General features: G+C 39.1%; 1 protein-coding gene across 1 annotated transcript in view; it reads left to right on the top strand.

Moving 5' to 3' along the window:
• Nucleotides 1-14,046, top strand: part of tmx3b (thioredoxin related transmembrane protein 3b) — a 44,695-nt gene extending 30,649 nt beyond the window's left edge. Inside the window, exons 13-16 of the mRNA XM_008396569.2 lie at nucleotides 30-86; nucleotides 4,824-4,953; nucleotides 6,722-6,790; nucleotides 11,316-14,046. Coding sequence (XP_008394791.1) covers nucleotides 30-86; nucleotides 4,824-4,953; nucleotides 6,722-6,790; nucleotides 11,316-11,573 — 514 coding nt within the window. The 3' untranslated portion in view covers nucleotides 11,574-14,046. The remainder of the gene's footprint in view (nucleotides 1-29; nucleotides 87-4,823; nucleotides 4,954-6,721; nucleotides 6,791-11,315) is intronic.
• Nucleotides 14,047-20,417: the final 6,371 nt, after the last annotated feature.

Below are 20,417 nucleotides of genomic sequence, written 5' to 3'. Positions count from 1 at the left end.
ACTCTCTCTTATTTTTCTTGCATCTCCAGAGACTTCCAGTTTGGCCACATGGATGGGAACGACTACATTAACGGCCTCATTATGGGGTGAGTGTCTCTCTTCTCGTGTCTCAGTCTTTCTCTTTGAGCCTCACCGCACCTTCTGCCAGCCACTTATTTAGGTCTTCAGTGGCTTGTGATGCCGGCCTTTGCCATTAAGGATTCTGTCTTCAGGAGAGGTCAATTACACTGAAATGCTGTCATTTTAACTTGTGCTGCTTCTTGGACCTTCAGTCACCATGGCCCAAAAAACACAAAACATTCACAAGCTGCTGCAGATTTGCATGTGAAAGGGCTGTGTAGAATGGAGACCTACTTGAGCAATTTTTACAAATGATGATCATTTTACCACTTCACTAAGGTATCCCTAAATAAAATTCAGTGCAATGAATGTCCTCAACGGCCTTGTAGTAGTTCTCCTGTGTACAAATTCGACTGTTCTGTGAAGGCCTAAGATGTGTGTTAGAGAATATCAGCAGGTCGGCAAGTACATGAATGCAACAAGATACTGGAGGCTGGTCAGGGAAAAGTTGTGAAAAAGATTAAAGCAAACAAATATAAAAGCTTTGAACACCTCTCAGAGCTTTGTTCAGTCCATCGTGAAAACTGAAAGCGTGTAACAGCAGCAAGGGTGTCCAGCTAAACTGACGGGTCAGGTAAGGAGAGGACTGGTGAGAAAAGCAGCCAAGTAGTTTACGGTAACCCTTTAGGTCCCACAGAGACCCACCGCTCTGGTTAAAGAATCTGTTGAGGGGACAAGTATTAGTTGTTCGTTTCACCAATTTGTCCCTTATGGGAAGTAGTCCTTTTTCCAGATTGTAACAGGCCATATAGAGAACACTACAAATGTCTGGAAGGAGTTTTTCTCAGATGAGACCAAGATGAAACTTTTTGCTGGCCTTACTAGAGAGGAAATATTTATGGAGTTGTTTTTTGCAAAGGCGTTTTTGCTTCTCTTTCAGGTCAGGGTGACCTGGTAAAAGGGGGAGGGTAAGGGCAAAAGGGGAAGGCTTCTTACCCTTCCCCTTTTGCCATGACTTGGAAAGAATGCTGTTTACACAGATAAAAACAACAACCCTTGATTAATTGTTATTCGGCACATCTGAAATAGAGCAGATGTTGATATCCAAGAGGTCCCAAATTGTTTCTGGGAAATTCCAATACACATTCACTATAAACAACGGCTGAAGTTCCTACATAAATTAAGGGTAGTGGTGGCATTGGTCAAAACTTTCCAATACACACCAGTAGAGTTGAAACCTTATAAAACAAGTGATGTCAGAAGCCAGTTTCAAAGCCTTTTCACAAACAAAAATGGATGAAAATATCAATCTGTAGATGTACCACTTGGTTAGGATGGTTTGGTTCTAAAACACATGCAGATATAACTGCAGTGCTCCTCATAGGGCTGGTCCTGTTTTTCAGAGGTGTCACAGTAAAAGGGCCCGAATAGAAATAGACAACACTTTTAAGATAAATAAAATAAAAATAAAAAATGTCCCCCTGCTTAATCCAAATTAACTACATTGATTGTGCTGTCGTAATGTGACAAAATTAAAACATGTTGAAGGCGGGTTTCGTCAGGCTACATATTGATGGATTGAATCTATAGAGATCTTAATGTTTTTGCCTCATAGTGCAGCAGTAATGATGAAGGACGATCCGGCTGGAGCAGCTTTGTACCCGGTCTGGGGCCGACTGTTAGGGTGTCATGCTCTGAGAGACCCTCCATCTGACATGCCACACTTTTTAATTAGACTCAACCCCACAAGTGTTACAGACCAGCAGGGCTGCAGCGGCCGCTTGTCTATTTTGTGTCAAGTAACTTCTAGTGCCTCGTTATGTGTGTCTGGTTAATTTAGTGTGAGAGCCTGCATGGGTAATGGCTCCGCTGCAGGATGTTATTTTAATTTGAGCATGTTATTGTTTGTCGGAGAGAGATTATAGCAGCCATACTCTTCTAAGTCCTGTCTAATTAAGTCAGCGATTCAGCAGCAGGCTGCATATTCTAAATGTGACCAAATGCAACTGCCAGAGTCCTAAATTTAAACACAAAGTGAGTATATTTAGGATTAAAAGGGGTTGATTAGTGTTTCTAGGTCTGCATGGGAACATGCAGCAGGCACGATGCAGGGTTTTATTGGCTCTGAATGTGGCTGCGGCAGTGCAGGATTAATTACTCTCTTTTGAGGAATAAAATCCTGCGTTGTCCACCAATCCTTTCCCCTTAGGAGGCTCATGGAAATAAATCTGATGGCTTTTTATCTGCCTTTCTGTCATCGCCGTGATGACTGTCTGGCAGCAGTCTGTCTCTCACTAAAGGCGACCCCAGCTTTCATCAGGGGCACATAAACACACCCATGAACACACACACATATCTAAGATAAGCGCTCTGAGTCTCAAGGGTATCCTTGGGTTTGTTTTAATATAGGATTATTGCTATAACATCTTTACCAGGCAGTGAAAGGCTAAAGATGTGAAATCTCCTTGTGTGGGAGGAAGACTTTTATCAGAGGATGTGAATCATTAGAGAGTAACTTTAAATCAGCCTGTTAAAAATCTGTAGTTCCACTTGAATGTGAGCGTTGATTGCTGGTGTTAGGGTTGGGGTGGTTTCACTAACAATCTTGTTATTTTTAAAGCTATCCCGAGAAGTGGTAGTGGTGGTCATCAAACAGGAAGAGTGGCAGGGTTGACTCTCAAAACATGTGTGATTTCACAATATATACAATGGACATCTGGTGTTGGTGGAAGTGAAGGTCCACAGCTATAGGATAACATTATATACCATGACACAAGGAGGATAGACATCAGTAACGGGAGAAAATACAAGATAGCTGTGAAATGCAAAAAACTGAACTTATTTACCAAATTAAAAAGAAGCTAAATAGAAACTGGTTGATGAAGCTGCTAAGATGAAGGCTAAAGAGACGCAGACATTTCTAACTTTGTGTTCCAATTGAGAACAAGCTCATGTTTTCTCCAAACATCTAAGCTTGGCACAAGAGTTTGCAAAACAAAAACCTTTTTCCTCCAATATCAACACGAGTCCTGCTGACTCCAGTCAAAGACGACTTCATATTAAAACTGATCGTCACTTCAAAAAAAAAAAGATTAATTCAAAGGTGTGTTCACTTTTACACCAAGGTTATTGAATTTGTGTATTTTGTTTTGAAATTATTTATAATGGTTTAGTCTCTTAAGGGCCATCGTAGTATGAAGCAGCCGTTTTTGTTTGTATTGGAAAAGAAGTGACTCTGCTGGTGCAAGGCATGTTCCTTCATCATCGCAGTGAACCCCCTGTAGTCCCACTTAGAGGTATAAAGGCTAATCCATATTTAGTTTAAATGAGGGCCATCTGTTGGAGTACGGTGGTGAAAATATGCATTCATTATGTCTGTGTGTGTGTGTGTGTGTTTGCAGCTCTCAGCTGGACAGAGTAGTGAAGTGTTGATGACTCCACCACACGGGTGTGTGTGCGCGCGTGTGTGTGTGTGTGTGTGTGTGTGTGTGTGTGTGTGTGTGTGTGTGTGTGTGTGTGTGTGTGTGTGTGTGTGTGTGTGTGTGTGTGNTGTGTGTGTGTGTGTGTGTGTGTGTGTGTGTGTGTGTGTGTGTGTGTGTGTGTGTGTGTGTGTGTGTGTGTGTGTGTGTGTGTGTTTGCACTCGATCTCAGCTGGATGGTGGATTGGGACATTGATGGATATATGTGCGCATGTGTGCAATTTGTTGCTGGGTTGAGTATCACCGCAGGGATGTGAGGTGGCGGCACAGTGATGGACTGTTTGTGTGACTGTGTGTGTGCGTGCGTGCATCTAAGCAACGGCATACCTTATCTAAGCCAGGCTTTGGTGCTGCACAAGATGTGTGGAAAAAGGATTAGTTGTTTTATGACCTTATTCCTTATCTCACAAGGATTTATAATTCCTCTGCCGATTTGTGGAGATTAAGCAGCTCAGGAGTGTAAAGTGAAGGTTACTGTTTGAGTCCTCTGCTAAACTAAAGATGAGTGGACCTCTGGGCCACTCATAGAGGCATAGGGGCGTCCCTTAAGACGGCCTGTGATTTACTAAAAGGAGTTTTTCACCAATTGGGTTCCAGTGCTTGACCAGGGCTGGAGATGAAGCTAGAATTAGTTAAAGAAACAGTACATGTTTCTACAGCTATATAGCGAACACCAATTATGTGAGCAAAATGTTCTTGCTAATTTGACCTGTGTTTAATGTTGAACATTAGTAATTCTTACTATGCAGATTAATAGAATAAATCTGCAGTAAATCTATAGTGATGGTGTTTTTAAAAAAAATCACCAAATAATGAGCTGAGAACTTTTATTAAGTGAATATTGGGATTTTAACATAAAACATGTTAAGTAAAACCTTTGTTTAAAGTTTAACATAAAAAAGCTTTGTTGCACTGGTCTTAAAGGGACATGCAGTAGCATTGAGTTTTGAAATTTTAAAATAATTTCATGTTTTTTTTATGTCTTTTGCTGTAACAAACACAAACAAAGTCCCTGAGTTTCCCCACATTTTGCTGGAGAAACAGAAGAAACAGGATTCCTCATCTTATTAGAAGTCTTCTCTTTGGAAGAAACCCCGTGGGAAAAGTTAGGTTCCTCTCAGTATGAAACGCTTTGTTTATCACACTACTGTGTTATCTGTGTTCCAATTTGTTCTGTAAGATAACTGCATTTTGTTCCCACTTTGATAATGGCAACTTGTGGTGCAGAGGTTAAGAAGATGAAACGTCTTGTTCTGTTTTTTTTTTTTTTTTTTTTTTTCTCAGGGAGGTGACGGTGCCTTCCGTTATCATCCTCAACACATCCAACGAGCAGTACTTCATGCCCAGCGAGCTGATTGAGAGCACGGACCAGCTGGTCCAATTCATCAGCAGCGTCCTGAACGGTTCTGCACAGGTTAACACCCTCCACTCATCTCGTCTCCCTCCGCTGGTTTCTGTTTAAGCTTTCAGCTCAGAATAGCCCATTCTCCTTGTGTTGTACCATTGTAATCACCTCAGTGCTCCTCATTAATCACACATGTTGTCTTGCATTGTAAGTCCTAAGACAATTTGCACAGTAAAATAAAATGCAATCTCCTTTTGCATGTTTAGGTTCTGTTTAGGGCTCTGTCCCGCTTGGACAGATTATCAACAAGTCTTTGAAATAAAACAGCCAAATTCCTGCATTGCTCTGTAATGACAACCTTGAGAAGAGATTTCATGGTTCCTTCCTGCTCTACAGTGAAGGCACCAGATGTATCAAACCATAAGCCAAACATCCAGAGGTTCTGTCTTTTTTTTTTCTGGGCTATTTTCGGCTTCTTAAAACAAACCACCTCCCACAAAAAAGGGGAGCAGCAGAAGCCTGCAGTTTTCTGTCGTCCGGTTCCAGGCAAAGCCTGGGCAGCTTTCAGCTTTTCACATCATGACCATAATGTTTGCCTCTCTCACGGCTGGTCCGGACTTCATGTGTACGCACGCAGAATAATAGTGGTTGGAAAGTATTCTGCTGTGGGTTTCCAGGGAATTCTTGAAGAAGGGGAGATCCCCCCTCCTCTATTAATGAATAAAATCTCTGAACAGATTACAGATGGTAAGTTTTGCTTCAGACATAAAAAGATAAGGATTGTGGTCTGTTCCAACTTTCCACTACTGCTTTTTTTTTTTTTTTGAAGATTTTGAACTCCCTTTTATTGTGGTGCACGACCAGCTTTAGCATTCGAGTCTTCTGTACTTGAAAAGCATTTCTTTCTCTTACGTTTCAGTAAGGGAAAGAAATGCTCAAATGGCGTTCTATAAAAAGCATTGTGAAAACTCCTGCATCCATCTCCCTGCAACAGAAGCTCAGTGTGCAACAGCTGCTACCTGAAAATTAGCCTCATGCCCTCTTCCAGCTAATTTACTGAGGTCCTGTTTGGGGCAGAGCTAATTAACTGGACATCCTGATGAATTAGCATCAGCACACATCATTCATTTCTAAGCCCAGATGCTTTTATAGGCAAATGAGGTCAGAGCTGAAACATGGGACACAAACTAAAGCTGGGGACATTTAGTCATTTTTTTCCTGAAATACACATTTCTATTGGAAACGTGTTAATCACATGACTTATCATGTTTCTGCAGTGTGGTTTTTGACAACAAACAAAGATGTTTTTGTTGTCAAAAATATGTTGTCAAAGACAACATCTTTGTTGTCAAAAACATCTTTGTTTTTGACAACAAAGATGTTGTCAAAAACCACAAATAGACCCCAGTTTTTTCTATCCTTGATTGTTTTGCAACACATTTCCCTAACCATCCCTATATTCATATTTTTTTTGCTCTTAAATTTAATTCAAGGTGGCATTTAAAAAGGTCTTAAAAAGTCTTACATTTGACTTCTTGCTGTAATCTGCAGATACCTTTCTATCTATCTTTCGACTAAATACTTGCACTCCAAACCGGCTGTTTAGCACAGTTAAGTAACCAAGAGGTCATCAGTAGGACAGACGAAGATTAGGCAAATATGAAAGAATCTGAAGGAAACAGATTTTTTGCATCTGAAGTGTTGAGTGTTTCAAGAAGGTACTGATCCTTTGAGGGAGACACATGCATTTAATGCATATTTTAAAATTGCAGATAAATAAAGCAATATGTAAAGTCCTTAGTGGCTCTTCTGTTTTCATTGAATTGTTTCTCTGCAGGCATACGGCGGCGACGGCTTCATCCAGCGGATCAAACGCGTGGCCTTTGACGCCAGGTCCACCATCATGGTAAGATGTTGAGATTTCTGCTCAGGCTGCTGCATGATGGCAGTCAGAGATTACCTTCCAAATTAAATGCTATAGAGAGCAGGTAGAAAACATTGCATGGATGCAGGGAAGCAAGCAGCAGAGCAGTGAGACAGGGAGGAGAAGAGGGACAGGAGGTTGGACTTGATTCTCCTCCCACATTTGCCCTAAGTAGCTTTTTTGGGAGAGCAAGTGTTTATACTACCACCGGTGTGAGAGGAATGTATACACAGCTGTGTTGTAATGCATTACAGTCCACACACCAGTACTTGCATTTGGGTTAAACTAATTACTGCTCTCCAACATGTCCTTTACAGAGGGATGTAGAAAAGCAGCCAAAAGTAACATAAAGAACACTAGTTTTAGTTAAATTTAGAAAAGCAAATATTTGCTTTAGTTCCTCCAGGTCATAAAAATCTGAATAATTCTTATTTTTTCTGAGTTAATAGCGTTGGTATATTTATATTTAGAGCCCAGACCCCTCAGGAATTGAAAATATTTGCCTGAATGCGTGGGAGGACCTTCTCATGGGGCCGCGGGGAGTTTTGATAATAAAATAATTCTATGACCTCGTTCCTTGTGGTGATCCACTCCTAAACCTGACACAATATTTAAAGTGTCCTACATTTATTTGGAAGTAAAAAGGACTGGACTGATTCTCAAGTAAACTTCATCCTAATTTGGAAATGCAAGTCTCATATTTTGAAGAGAGAGTTTAGAGGCATACAAGTTGAGATGTTATCTGGTATGGTGTTTTCACAATCAGTGATGATTTAGGAAGCCGTGTAAAAGTCTGCACTGCTATCTACCCGGACATGTCGGAGCTCGTCATGCTTCCCTCTGTTGACAAGCCTCTTAGAGATGCTGATTTCATTTTCCAGCAGGATGTCTACCCTCAATAATTTATCAGCAAAAATGTTTTGTTTTTTTAACTGAGAATGTTGCTCAGCCTTGTTTATTTATTATTTCCGAGGACGTTGTAAGGATGTGCCGCTATTATCCATCAGTATTTTTGATTAAAGCATGCTAGACATTGGGAGCTCAAAGTATCAAGCCAATGTGTAATTAAAGTATATTTAAGTACAACAAATGATAGTGTACATTATCTGGAGTTGATGCTGATGCCAAAATGCAAAGTAGGATTTGTGGAAATATGTTCGTTGAAAGATCAAGTTTGATTAATTTATATTGCACAACAATAACAAGCAAGAGTTTTGTTTTTACGTCATCTGTTAGATGGAACAGAGGTTATATATGTAAAAGGCTTGGGTAAAAACAGAAAGAAATGAAACTCAACCTACTATTGTTTCCCAAAATAAGCGAGCTGTGAGCATCAGCATGACCAGAATAGAACAGAAACGGTTAATGGACATCACACTGACGCCAAGGAGCTTATCTAAATGAATCTGACGGGATCATGAGGAAGCAACATTAGGCCCAGTGAGTCATATCCAGATGAGTTAGCATAGTGCAACCAATCCTTACCTCATCTACTGTCTCATTGCTCTGCCGATTACCATCACTTTTCCATCGGCAATAACCGGAGGTAACCTGAATCATTTTCCTCTCCAATTCTCAGTAGCAGTCACAATCTACAACCAAATGCTCCCTCCTGGGTATTTTTTTATTTTTTGTATCTATCTGTGATATTGTCGTCAAATGAAACATTTTTCACAAAGGACTAAAACTCCTCTCAGCTGACCTCTGCATTGAGTTTTAAAGTGGAGATGATGGATTGTACATTTTACTGCAGCAGTATGGAAATTGGAAAAAAAAAAAAGTAGCAGATGGAAGAAAGTGAACTTGGAATAATAAAAAATGCCTCATTTAGGTGTATGGAGATTTTGTAGAGTTCTGTATGGTTTTTGTACCAATTTAGTGTTGTAAATTATAATGTGAAGAGTGTTCTAATAAGGAGAAAATTAGAGTACAGTTTTACTTATTTAGGAAAGTACGTTGGCACTCTCTCATTAGACATAAATATTGGAACCCATGCAGGTATGCCCAAAATTATATTTAAAATAAATGGACAACAAAGTGGGGTAATTTAAAAAAATCTGCAATGTTTATCTGTGTATTAAACCACAGACTCTTTATGAGAAACCCGAAAAGCTGCTAATAAAAGCAGCGACGTGAACACTGATTTTGGAAGCAGTGTTTGATAAACAGTTGCCGAGAGGAAGGATCTACAATGATGCTCCTTTGCACACTTAGGATGCAGAAGTCTGTCACTGAAGGACCTCTGCAGTTCTGCATTAGCTTCATGTGAGAGCATCCAAGTGAATAATAAAAACGTACAAAGAAAAACCAAGCACAAATTAAGCTTAAAAAAAATTAAGTCTGTTTTTGTTCCTTCAAATTATTTCTGATCTGCTAATTAAAACCCTGGTGATGCAGTTCAAATGAATAACTAGATAACTGTGTTTTCATCTAAAGCTTAGAAGCACTTTCAGCTGATATACTTTGATCTGTAAATGGCATCTTTTGAGAGGTTTGATGTTTGATAAACAGTAACTCATCACACAACAGTTCAAACACACCGAATTGATATATTATTAGTATGTGCTTTTTTTTTGTGCGAGAGGGAATTGAGAAATAACAGCAGAGCCTGATAAGGAGACAAAACTAAGATTAGGGGCCCGTTGACCCCTATTTCCTCCGATGTGTGTTTGCATCCGGCCTTCTCTTAAAAAGCGATCGTGGACAGTTCACGTGCGTAACTGTGGTTGGCAGCTTCATTATATTTCACGAGAGCAATCAGTATTCTTGTTTCCAGTGGGATGTAGCGGATACCATAAATAATCAAACTATTCCTGCACAAGTTCACTTCGGTGTGGATTTTTGCTGGTTCGGACACAGTTGAAATTGTACTTGCAAGCTCAAATATATCCATAACACCAGTGATATTTGGTTCAGGTTGTCTGCTAGTTTAACCTGAACCATGTGCGTTTGATGGCCATAAACACGCTTCTGGTATATTTCTGATTTTACCAGCAAAATTGGTTTGTACAGAGTTGGCATGTTGAGAAGGTGGTGAGGAAAAAATGGTTGTGCATCATCTTATAATGTAAATATCGATTGCTAGCTATAAGTATAAAGGTTACATATACACACTGTTAATTGAATGATAGATTACCAATGGGGCCTGAATAAGACATCAAAGTTGTTTTTGTCCTTCACTACAATTTAATCAAGTATTTAAAACAAAATAGAATGAAATCACTTTCTTTTAACTCAGAAGTGGTTTGAGCATATTGTCATGAGGTAGTTATTTTTGCATAGGTCTCGTCTTCAGTCTTACCAGATCGTTCATTTGGAACATTTTTTTCAATTCAAGTTATGATTCTAAAGAATTTCAGATTTTTGTCTAGGTTTAGGGGTCATCCATGTTGATTTTGCTAATGTTAAAGGAGTTTTAACCATACACTTGTAAATTTTACAAACACAAAGTTAACTACTGCAAAAGCAAAATATGGTCTTTTATAATTAAGAAACTATGAAGAGGATAATTAGAAATGGATTAAATTAATCTGTTTTAGTTTAGAAAGTTAACAGGATGATGTATTCCATATCGGCCACTGTGGAGTTTCTTTTACTTCAAAGTTTTCTGATTCCAGACAGTTCTGTTTTCTATTTCACAGAGCTTGTATTGAACTACTGGACAGTAACTGCACAGTGGCGTAGTTGGTAGCACTGTTGCTTTGCAGCAAGAAGGTTCTGGGTTCGATTCCCGGCCCCGGTCTTTCTGCATGGAGTTTGCATGTTCTCCCTTTGCATGCGTGGGTTTTCTCCAGGTACTCCAGTTTCCTCCCACAGTCCAAAAACATGACTGTCAGGTTAATTGACCTCTCCAAATTGTCCCTAGGTGTGCGTGTGTGTGTGTGTGTGCGTGTGTGTGTGTGTGTGTGTGTGTGCATGCTTGTGTGTCTCTGTGTTGCCCTGCGACAGACTGGTGACCTGTCCAGGTGACCCCGCCTCTCGCCCGGAACGTTAGCTGGAGATAGGCACCAGCAACCCTCCTGACCCCACTGAGGGACAAGGGTGTAAAGAAAATGGATGGATGTATTTATTATCATCATATTTTGAATTTAACGAGGAAAAGGGAAGCGCCTTTTATGCAACCACTGTGTACAGCTAACACACTTGAGCGTCTTGTTAAGGTAGTCTGAGGGTAAATTACCATCAAAGGGACCATTAAAAAGCATATTCGCTGTAAAGTGAATCCACTCTGAGATCTTGGACCCCACAGGAGAGCCTTTTGCCTTGCCTGGCTAATCCAGACTTAATTAAGACAAGAAGGAAGGGTTTAACGAAAGGAATCTTTGCGAATGTTAATTTATGCAGATGATTAATGGCTTTTACCACTGGTAAGTGTGTGCTCATTTAAATAGGATGCCAGAGTGTGAAGTTATTAATCTAATTTCTTTCTCCTGTCCTTTGCCGTGCCTTTCCCTCCCTCTTTTCCCCCTTTTTTTGTTCTCCGTTGCCTCCCTTCCTCCGACACCAGTCCGTGTTTCGCAGCTCTCCTCTGCTGGGCTGCTTCCTGTTTGGCCTCCCGCTCGGCGTAATCAGCCTGATGTGCTACGGCATCTGCACGGCCGAATCAGACGACGGCCTGGACGAAAAAAGGGAGGGGCTCACCGACGAGGAGGAAGAAGAGGACGATGAGGAAGAGGAGCAGCAGCGACAGGCCGCTGAGCTGGAAGGCCCTGAAGAGGAGGACGACGCCGGAGAAAAGGATCCCGAGGAGAAGAAGACGGATTAATGCAGGAGCACACGACGGACGGAGGATGATTGGCTCAGTCAGTGACATGAAACTCAAAGACGTGTGTGTGATGCTACTTTGCTCCTTTGTTTTTCATCTCACTACCACTCAAAGCCCCTCCAGCACCGACTCGTCCTCTACCTTTGAGTTCTGTGTGTCGTTTGCTGGACTGGCTGCCTGGCGGAGCCTCTGAGTAAAAAACAAAATAACAGCCTGTTTGGTTACAGAGCGTCAACAAAATTTACAAGAAGGGGGGATGGCTGTGAACACATCACCTTATTTATTGAGATCCAATCATGTGATAGGTTTCACTTGGTTAGATATAGTTACATCATTCAAAAACCACTAATAAAATTTTTTAAATTTTTGTCATGTCCCAAAGCGTTTTACTCTTTCCCGTTTTAAAGTAATAACCTCCTGACATTTGAAACGGATACGTCTTGCCTTCGAAATCTACTAGGAAACGATCAGGTTGCTGTTTTTCTGTCCATCAATCTGCAGCGCTTTGCGAAAAGTATTAACGCCTCTTGAATATTTTTCAAATAACTCCACAAACGTCATTGTGTTACATGAGGATTTTTGTGGCAGGTGAGCACAATTACTATTATTAATACTTATTCCAGCTTTGTACATCTGAAGAGCACATTTTTGCTCTTTGCAAAGCAGCTCAGGCTCAGACTGGATGGGAGTGTCTGTGAACATCAATTCAACTTTGGTCTGTTCTGAGACATGCATTTGATCTGAATCGTTCTGTTGTAGCTTCCTCTTAGGGATCCTCTTGGGCTGCTATGAACAATCTTGCCACAAAGGCACAACTGTCTGATAACAGATTCTCCCACCTGAGCTGTGGATCTCTGCAGCTCCCCCAGAGGTAACCACAGACTTATTGTTGGCCTTTCTAATAGGTTTTCCTGTACCTGGGCTGCCAGATTAGACTGATAGCCATGTGATACTCTGTTCACTTAACAGTGACTTCTGAAGGCAATTGGGCCCCATTGCATTATTTTTACTATACTATATTTTTTACTTATGCAAACTATTTCGTTTTTTTAAATTAGAAAATTGTCAATATTATTTAAACAATGTTCTTTCACAAAAAAAAAAAATCCTCAAAATAGCTCAGAATTTTGTTGGCAAGTGTCAAAATGAGGGGAAAAAAAAAGGTCAAGGGGTATTAAAACTTTTGGAAGGCTCTGTAAACTGAAGGTGATGTTGTTAATATGCTTAGAGAGAAAAAGAAGTGCCCAGGAAGGAGGACCTGCCATAACTGAAATGTGCTTATTTTTTTGTACTGTATGACATTGCCTGAAAACATTTCTTCTCGCTGTTCTTGAACGGGCACAAAGTGCAGAGACAGTCTTGCATTTAGCCTATTTTTCTGTCAGCCACCTGTCCATTTGGGTTGCAAAGTGACGAGAAGCGCTCGAATGGTAATTTGTATCACTCTTCGTGATGCCAAAAATAGGTGCGATTTCTTCCTTTTTTTTTTCTCTCCCCCCCTTTTTAAAAATCCATTTCCACCCAAAAATGACCAACCTTCTGAAAACATCTTGTATAGATGGGTTCTACCTGTCAAGCAAAAGCCATAACATGCATCAATGGCTCCTGTGGCTCTCCTAACAACTCTTATTCCTCAAACAGACAGGAGCTGTCTGTTGGCATGTTTCATTCTGTCCTCCATCACTGGTTCCTTTATACAATTTGCCTGGCAGGTGAAAGTTTACATTCAGTGCTCTGACATGCACACTGAGCATAAGAAATATGAGGACCCTTTTTTTTGTTACATCCCATTTTCAACTGGTCTCAAGGTTCTTTGTCTTGCTTTTGTTTCTCTATGACTAAAATTTGTGAATTAGATGAAATCCATTGATGGCTTCATCTTTTTTTTTTTTTTTTACTTATTTTATGTTCTTGTTTTTGTGAAAAATGCACAAATGTGGTTGGACCTTGAGATCAACGTTATTGCTTTGAAAACATTCTGGTGCCCATTAAATGACTTTGTTTCCTAGAAATACCAGAGCTGAACATTTTCCAGCCTGTCCCGTTTTGAACTTTTTGGAAAAGCTACCTAATTTTCTTTTAGAAATTGGGATAATAAAACTTTAAATGATCTCTGTGGAAACCGAGGATGGTTGAACATCTTTATTAATGGACTGGAAACAGCTGACCCTGCTGATAGATAAAATCTGCTCACCAGCAGCAAATAAAGTAAAAATAAACCAGAATTTAAAGTGCTGTTTAAACTTGTTAAAACATAAATCTAGACTTATCGGCAAAAGCAGGCCTGATTTTAATTTAATTTAATTTTTTAACAGATGGAGGTCATCTGTAATCTCTACTGTGAAACTGAGCTTCCCTTGCCTTGCCTTTGGTCTTTGTAGTTACCTACTGTTCTTCAGCAAACTTTCCTCTTTGAGTGTGAACTGAGATTGTGTAACTTTATTAAAGATTTTAATAAAGATGTTCCCCTTTTTCTTGTCTTGTTGTCTTTTTATAAAATATTTTTCAAAGCCTACATAAACTACGTTTTTATCAGGTAGTCTACTCTGTGGGGTTCAGTGAAATGGCCCAGAGTTGGTGTAGAAATTGAGGAGAAGGAGCTTTTGTTTACAATTTCTAAAGGTGTTCCCCAAGGATCTATTTTGGGTCCCTTTGTATTTTCTGTCTATGCCAGAGTATGTCTATATGCAGACGATGGTCTTTTCAGTCACTTCATTGTCTTCTGAAACGAAAGTTGGATATTAACTAAAGGAAGATTAAATGTATGACTTCTGATGGTTGTGTTAAACCAGATATGTCCCTCCTGTTTTTATATGGTGAAAGTAAAGAAAATGCCTTTGTTTAAACTCAGATCTTCACATATTTTGGCTAAAAAAACATTTTGTCTGGCATTAGAATAGATATTTAAAAAAAACCATAAAATATATTTATTCACAGAAACTGCTTGGAAATTAACAAAAATTGACTCTGAGGTATGTAAAATATACTCTTATTTTGCTGTCAAGGACTTATTTCAACCAGTGGGAACCATTGAGCCAACAAATAAAACTGTCTGCAGTTGTGAATGTTGGATTATAACTGATTATAGCATTAATGTTTTGGCTGCTTTGCTTGGACAGCTGGACAAACCTGGCTGCTTAAAGCCCGACGCAGTAATGAGATAAAAATTGAGTTGGTACACGGTCCGGAAAATGGTATGGAAAAATTATTTCTTTGTAAAATACCTCCCTCTTTTCAGAGCCCAGTATTCTTTCTCCTTTGCTTAGTTTTGTCCATTCTTACTTTCATTACTTCAGTCCTTCCTGGTTTTCTATCATTCTTTCTTTCCTTCTGTGTTCTTCCCTCTTTGCTCTCGTGTCACTAAATCCTTTCTTGTTTTGTGGACGTTCTTCCAGAATAATCCCTGCCATTCCTCTCCTTTTCCTTCATTGTGCACTTCATTCCTGGTGTCATTTCTACTTTCTTTCTCCCCTTCCTTTCCAAATTCTTTTTTATTGCTGTAACTAGAAAAGTACATTTAATATCTTTTAAAATACAAACACTGGTAAATTTAGTCTAGAAAAGTGATGTTCTTGCATTAAAAAATAAGCTCTGTCAATAGGAATTTTCTGATTGTGAGAATTAAGATTTAAGGTCTTTGTTTTTTTTTTGTATGAACATATGAACATGTTTTGTATAGCCCACAGGCCTAACATTTAGCTTGTTCAAAAATAAAAGAATAAAAAAAAGATCCACGCAATTTTCAAATAACACAAAAAGGTTTTCAAACCAACCTGGCCCTACATGGTTAAAGTAATCACTCTAAGTCCAATAACTGCCACTGTTGGTGTTAAAGACCGCCATTAAGTGTTTGTGATAACGAGACTCTTATCACTGTAGGGTCATTTCCCCTCTTCTAGCAAAAACATTTTTATTTTAGCCTCACTGGAGGGATTTTCCAACATGAACTTTCTGTTTAAGGTTACAGCATAGCATCTCAATTAAATTTAAGTCCATGCTTTGACTAGACAGCTCCAAAAAAACCCATTTTGGTTTGTGTGGTTAACAAAAGTTGGATATTTAGCAATTAATGAGTTTTGTGATGGCAAAGCAACAGCCTGAACATCCTTTGACAAAAGGGATTCCATGTTTCTACTGAACATACTATGAAATTAACCCAACTTGAAACTCAAATACGTAAAAAAAAAAAATAAAAATGTTGAGTTAAAGGAAGTGCACTTAAAGCCCAGAATTGCAGTGACATTCACGTCCAGGATAAGTCTCTGTAAACTTACAAGCCTCTAAATCCCTTCACTCTTTTTGCTTCCCCTTTGCCTGTCCTTTTCCCCATCCAGACACCTATTTCTCGTACAAACTTTAATTATCAACCAATAAATGTATTTTTTTTCTCTAGCAGTGTAATCCAACGTAGATCCCTTTTCTCAATTATTGCAGATAGAATCATATTTTGGGGGGAAAAGGTTTAACCACAGGCGATTGCTTGATGGGGAACTCATTTATTTCTCCTCTTTGGGGAATCACAGCAATCACAAGTCAAACTGAGAGACGTGACTTTGCATAATGAAAAAATCCAAATGAACACCTTCTGAAGTCTATTACATGCACAGGCAGAGAAACAGAAAAATGCAAAAGTAATGATAATAATAAAAAGCCTGCTGCTTGAAAGTTTATATGTTTGCAAGTCGAGTGTAAAAGAGGAGGTGTTCATTTTTCGGCTGCATGCCGTTTTCAGGATAAATTGCAACAAAAGGGGGGAGATAATATATTACTACCTCAGAATCCTAGTCACTGAGTGGTGCTGGTGCAAAAAGTAATTCATCGCTCAATTACCTGGCCATATATTCTGAGAAAGAGTTTCATCGAGAGGCAAATGAAGGTGGCCTGCTGTCTCTTTTCTTTTCAGAATGCTAACAATCTTTCCCCACCAGACAAGGACAATTATGCCGCTCCGAGCTGCTCTCTCTCTCTGACGTCTGCCTCATGTTGAAATGGCAAATTAAGGCGAGGTGGTAATCATCTAATTTCTGGATGTCATGGGAGGAGTTTAATTCTTGGGGTTGGCACGCGGGAGGTCAAGGTAAAGAGAGAGGCTGTTATTTCTGTTAGCGCTTCACCGCTGCGTTTCGAGGGGCTTTCTGAGCTATGTTCATGTCACTCAACCAGATGAGGAATGGCTGATTAACTTGGCTCACCATGGAAACCAGCCCACACAGTCGTTCCCTGCGAGTCTTTGCAGATCGTGTCGGTAAAGCCGACACTTTTTGCATTAGGGGTGATAGATGGCTGCAGGTGCTGAGGTCCATCTGTTTAGTGGCACTTTAAGGACACCTAAATGCCGAATTGCATAGACAATGTCGGTAAATCTGCTCTTTGAGACACCCCACTCTCTACCTCATAAGCAATATTTTATATCCAATCATATAGTCCTGTGAAAAGAATCAGGACAGGTTGAGTTTTTCTAACACGTATTTTGTATATATCAATTTAGCAATGATAAAAAAATCTGTTAATGTAGTTAAACTATGTATATATATATATAGTTAAAAAATAAGCATGATGAATGAATTAGGACTTCCCCACATTCTAACTTAAAATGGTTAAAATAAGAAACTGCTAGTAGATGTTTGACGTCTATCCAAAGAAGATTAACTTGAACCGCAAGAAGCTAAAAGAGGCTTTGGAGATCTTACAACTGTTCACATGAAAGTTCATATCTTTAAAAACAAAACAAATAGGCAAAGAAAAAAAATCCCTATAAAGCCCAGACTAAGATTTCTGATAGAAAACAGCAGAGAAACATCTAAACTTTGCTTTGACGACTGGAGTTTGACACCTGTAGGACATTTTATTGAAATCTTTAGTTTAATGAATAAAACGTGGTAGCTGTTACCTGTAATTAAACAGCTTCCTTCATAGAAATGTAAACATTTCATTAAAAAAAACAGATTTAATAAGGTGCGTTAGTTTTTTTTTTTTTCAAAACTCTGAAAAGTAGATCAAAAATGATTCTTTTTAGCTCTGTGTGAATGTTTGTGCTGAAGTTAATTCAGCTGGAAAAAAGCCTTTGACTTGTTGTAATAGCTGCCTGTCAGGTTGTCAGCTGATAGATGGTGCGTGATGTTATACATTTCCTCTGAGCAGGCTGGCATTTTGGCAAACTTTTCATCTAGGCAGTGTGAAAATGACAAAACTGCAAACATGATTTCTATCTATCAGCCCTGATGTATCGCTTTCTGCATCGGAACTGATCAATCACACTCGAGAAGTCAGTAATAGGAAATAGATAAAAAAAAATAAATAAAAGATCTTAGCAAATGCTCAGAAAAGTGTAACAGGGTTTAAAAAAAATTGGACTGGAAGTGAAAAGATGTTTCGTTCTTCTGATTTTTTTTCCTACTTCTATTTTATAAAGGAGTAAAAATCTATTAACATACAGAGGATTTTTGCAGAGTTGTAAAAAAGCATTTGCCTCCTTACAGATTTCCTTTACTTCTTATTTTGTTTGTTTGTTTTAGATTGCATGTTTTAGATCATCAGACTAATTTTAATATCAGACAAAACAAACAAAATTAGTAAAGAAAATGCAGTGTTTTCACAGACGAATTTATTTATTAAGAAAATCTGAAATATTTCAAACCCAGACAGGTTCTATGCATAAGAATAGATGCATGATTTCCCCTTGTTAAATCATGAAATAACTGTGATTGACATTATTTATTGCTCCAGTTTTTACTAGTAGTAAATCGATCTGATACCTGATAGAACTCTAACAACCACAAGAAAGGGCTGAAATATCTCAAAAAACAACATGTCGTTCCCTGATCTGAAGAATCTCAAGAACAATTTATAAGCAAAGTCAACGACATCTTTCAAACTGCAAAGACTTAGAAAGTTTGAATGAGGCCTTGCATGCATGAACAATAATCCCTCTGGTTTTGGATGCTATACAGCTGGAAGGATTTTTACTCTTATTTTTTTTTTTGCTTTGGGACAGTTGGTATGATCAGTTACCAACCCAACTACAACTTTGACAATCTGATTAGCCTCTTAAACTAAGATGGTACCTGAACTACAACTCCAAATCAGAGTGGAGTTAAATCAGAGGCTTCGTGGATATGGAGCATGACCAAAGTGCAGAGAGAGAAGGAGTTCAAACCATCTCTTTCATCAATCATACTGTCAGAAACTGATGGACATGATGCTGTGGAATATCGTCTTTTCCAAGCATGCCATGATAGTTGAGACAGGTTCATTGCAGGACTACTGGAGATCTTTCCTGCCCACAGAATCACCATCAACAAAGATTCTTGTACGACACGAATCAGGATGTCGTACAACTTCCCTTTGGGATTAGGAAAGTATTTTTGAATTGAACTAAAGAGACGTCGAAGCAACTTTCCCAAACTTCTAACTGCAACCGGTTAAACCTGAAAGATCAAACAGAATGCTGACTGTTGTTATGCGCTCATCTACTGATGAGCTTTTAAAATGTCACGATAAAAATATGCTCAAACATTACTACCATTCCTTTGATCAACGTGCTTCGAAATGTTTTTCCTTCATCCTCACTGACTCTTTTAATCTTTAACAGCTTGCTAAAGGTCCTTCTCATGGGCTGAATCACACCCGAGATGCTGTTATGTCCTTTGAGTCACATTACTGAAATATATGCAGCGCAACTCCTTCTGGCTACTTGCTTGTCAGCTTTGAAGTTAGTGTCCTTGGTGTATACAGTTCTTCAGACTTGTGCTCCTATATTAGCATCTGCATTCTACACATTTCCTCAACAACTTTTATGAGATGTATTTAGGATGGGATTCCTCAACTTTAATACCTCGTTGCATCAGGTAATTGTGATCCTTTTATATCGCCTTCTTTGCTGCTGTGGATCAGCACGAACCCGTCTCCAGACACTGTTTCTGGCAGACTCATTAAAGACTTCTAGGTATAATTGGGTCAAGGTTTTCAACAGCAGACTTTCGGTGTAGCTGGTCTGTCAGAAACTGTTAGCTCATAAATCTTTGGCCATGTTAATTCAGATTCAGGGGGCTTTTGGATCCAGCAATGCAAAGGACAGAGAGGACTTAGCTACGCTTAGGGAATCAAAGACAATGGCAAAAATTAAAAATCTCATGCACAACACCCAGGAGGAAGGAGTTTCACATCTGGAATCCATGTGGCATCATAGCGCTAAAAAACTCAAAGTGCAGTAGCAGTTCCTCCTCTTTTCCAGCAGCATTGGTGAGGACACGTTTGTGAACGTACTGATTTCGCTGGCCAAATAAAAAACTGAATTTTTGAAGAAATCTTGGCACCAAGATTTGTTTTGTAAAGTGAGCAGTCACTTTACTCCTGTAATGTAAAGTTATTCCATTTTAATAATGTTTTCCTTTCCTTTCATCTCAGCTCACTAACTTGCATAAAATATGTCCACATATTCCTTAAAGTGATGCTAAATTGTGTTAGCATGCTTATGGTAGAAGTAAAACTAAAGCTCTGTTGATGCCAGGACGGTATTAGTTCTGCTCTGTTTGCGGCATACCTTGTTCTCTTCATGCTGCCAGCATTACTACAAACACTAATATTTGTATTAGTGGTATTAAAAAGTTCATATGGGGCTCAGGAGGATTTCTAAATAGTACCGCAGCTGCTATTTTTTTTAAGGTGAGCTGCCAAATCCTGGATTTGACACCATCCCTCCTGCGCCATCTGTCTGTTTGTATACATTTTAAGCCGCCATCTTTGTTTTCCAACATTCGATTCAATCAGTCACTGGCTAGTTAACGCCTCATGAAGAATCGATTCAGAATCAATTCTTTTTTTGTGTGTAAGAAATTTTATATA

The sequence above is a fragment of the Poecilia reticulata genome, linkage group LG20 (genome assembly GCF_000633615.1).
Source record: "Poecilia reticulata strain Guanapo linkage group LG20, Guppy_female_1.0+MT, whole genome shotgun sequence".
Classification (NCBI taxonomy): Eukaryota; Metazoa; Chordata; class Actinopteri; order Cyprinodontiformes; family Poeciliidae; genus Poecilia; species Poecilia reticulata.
This window is presented reverse-complemented; position numbering and strand designations above follow the sequence as displayed.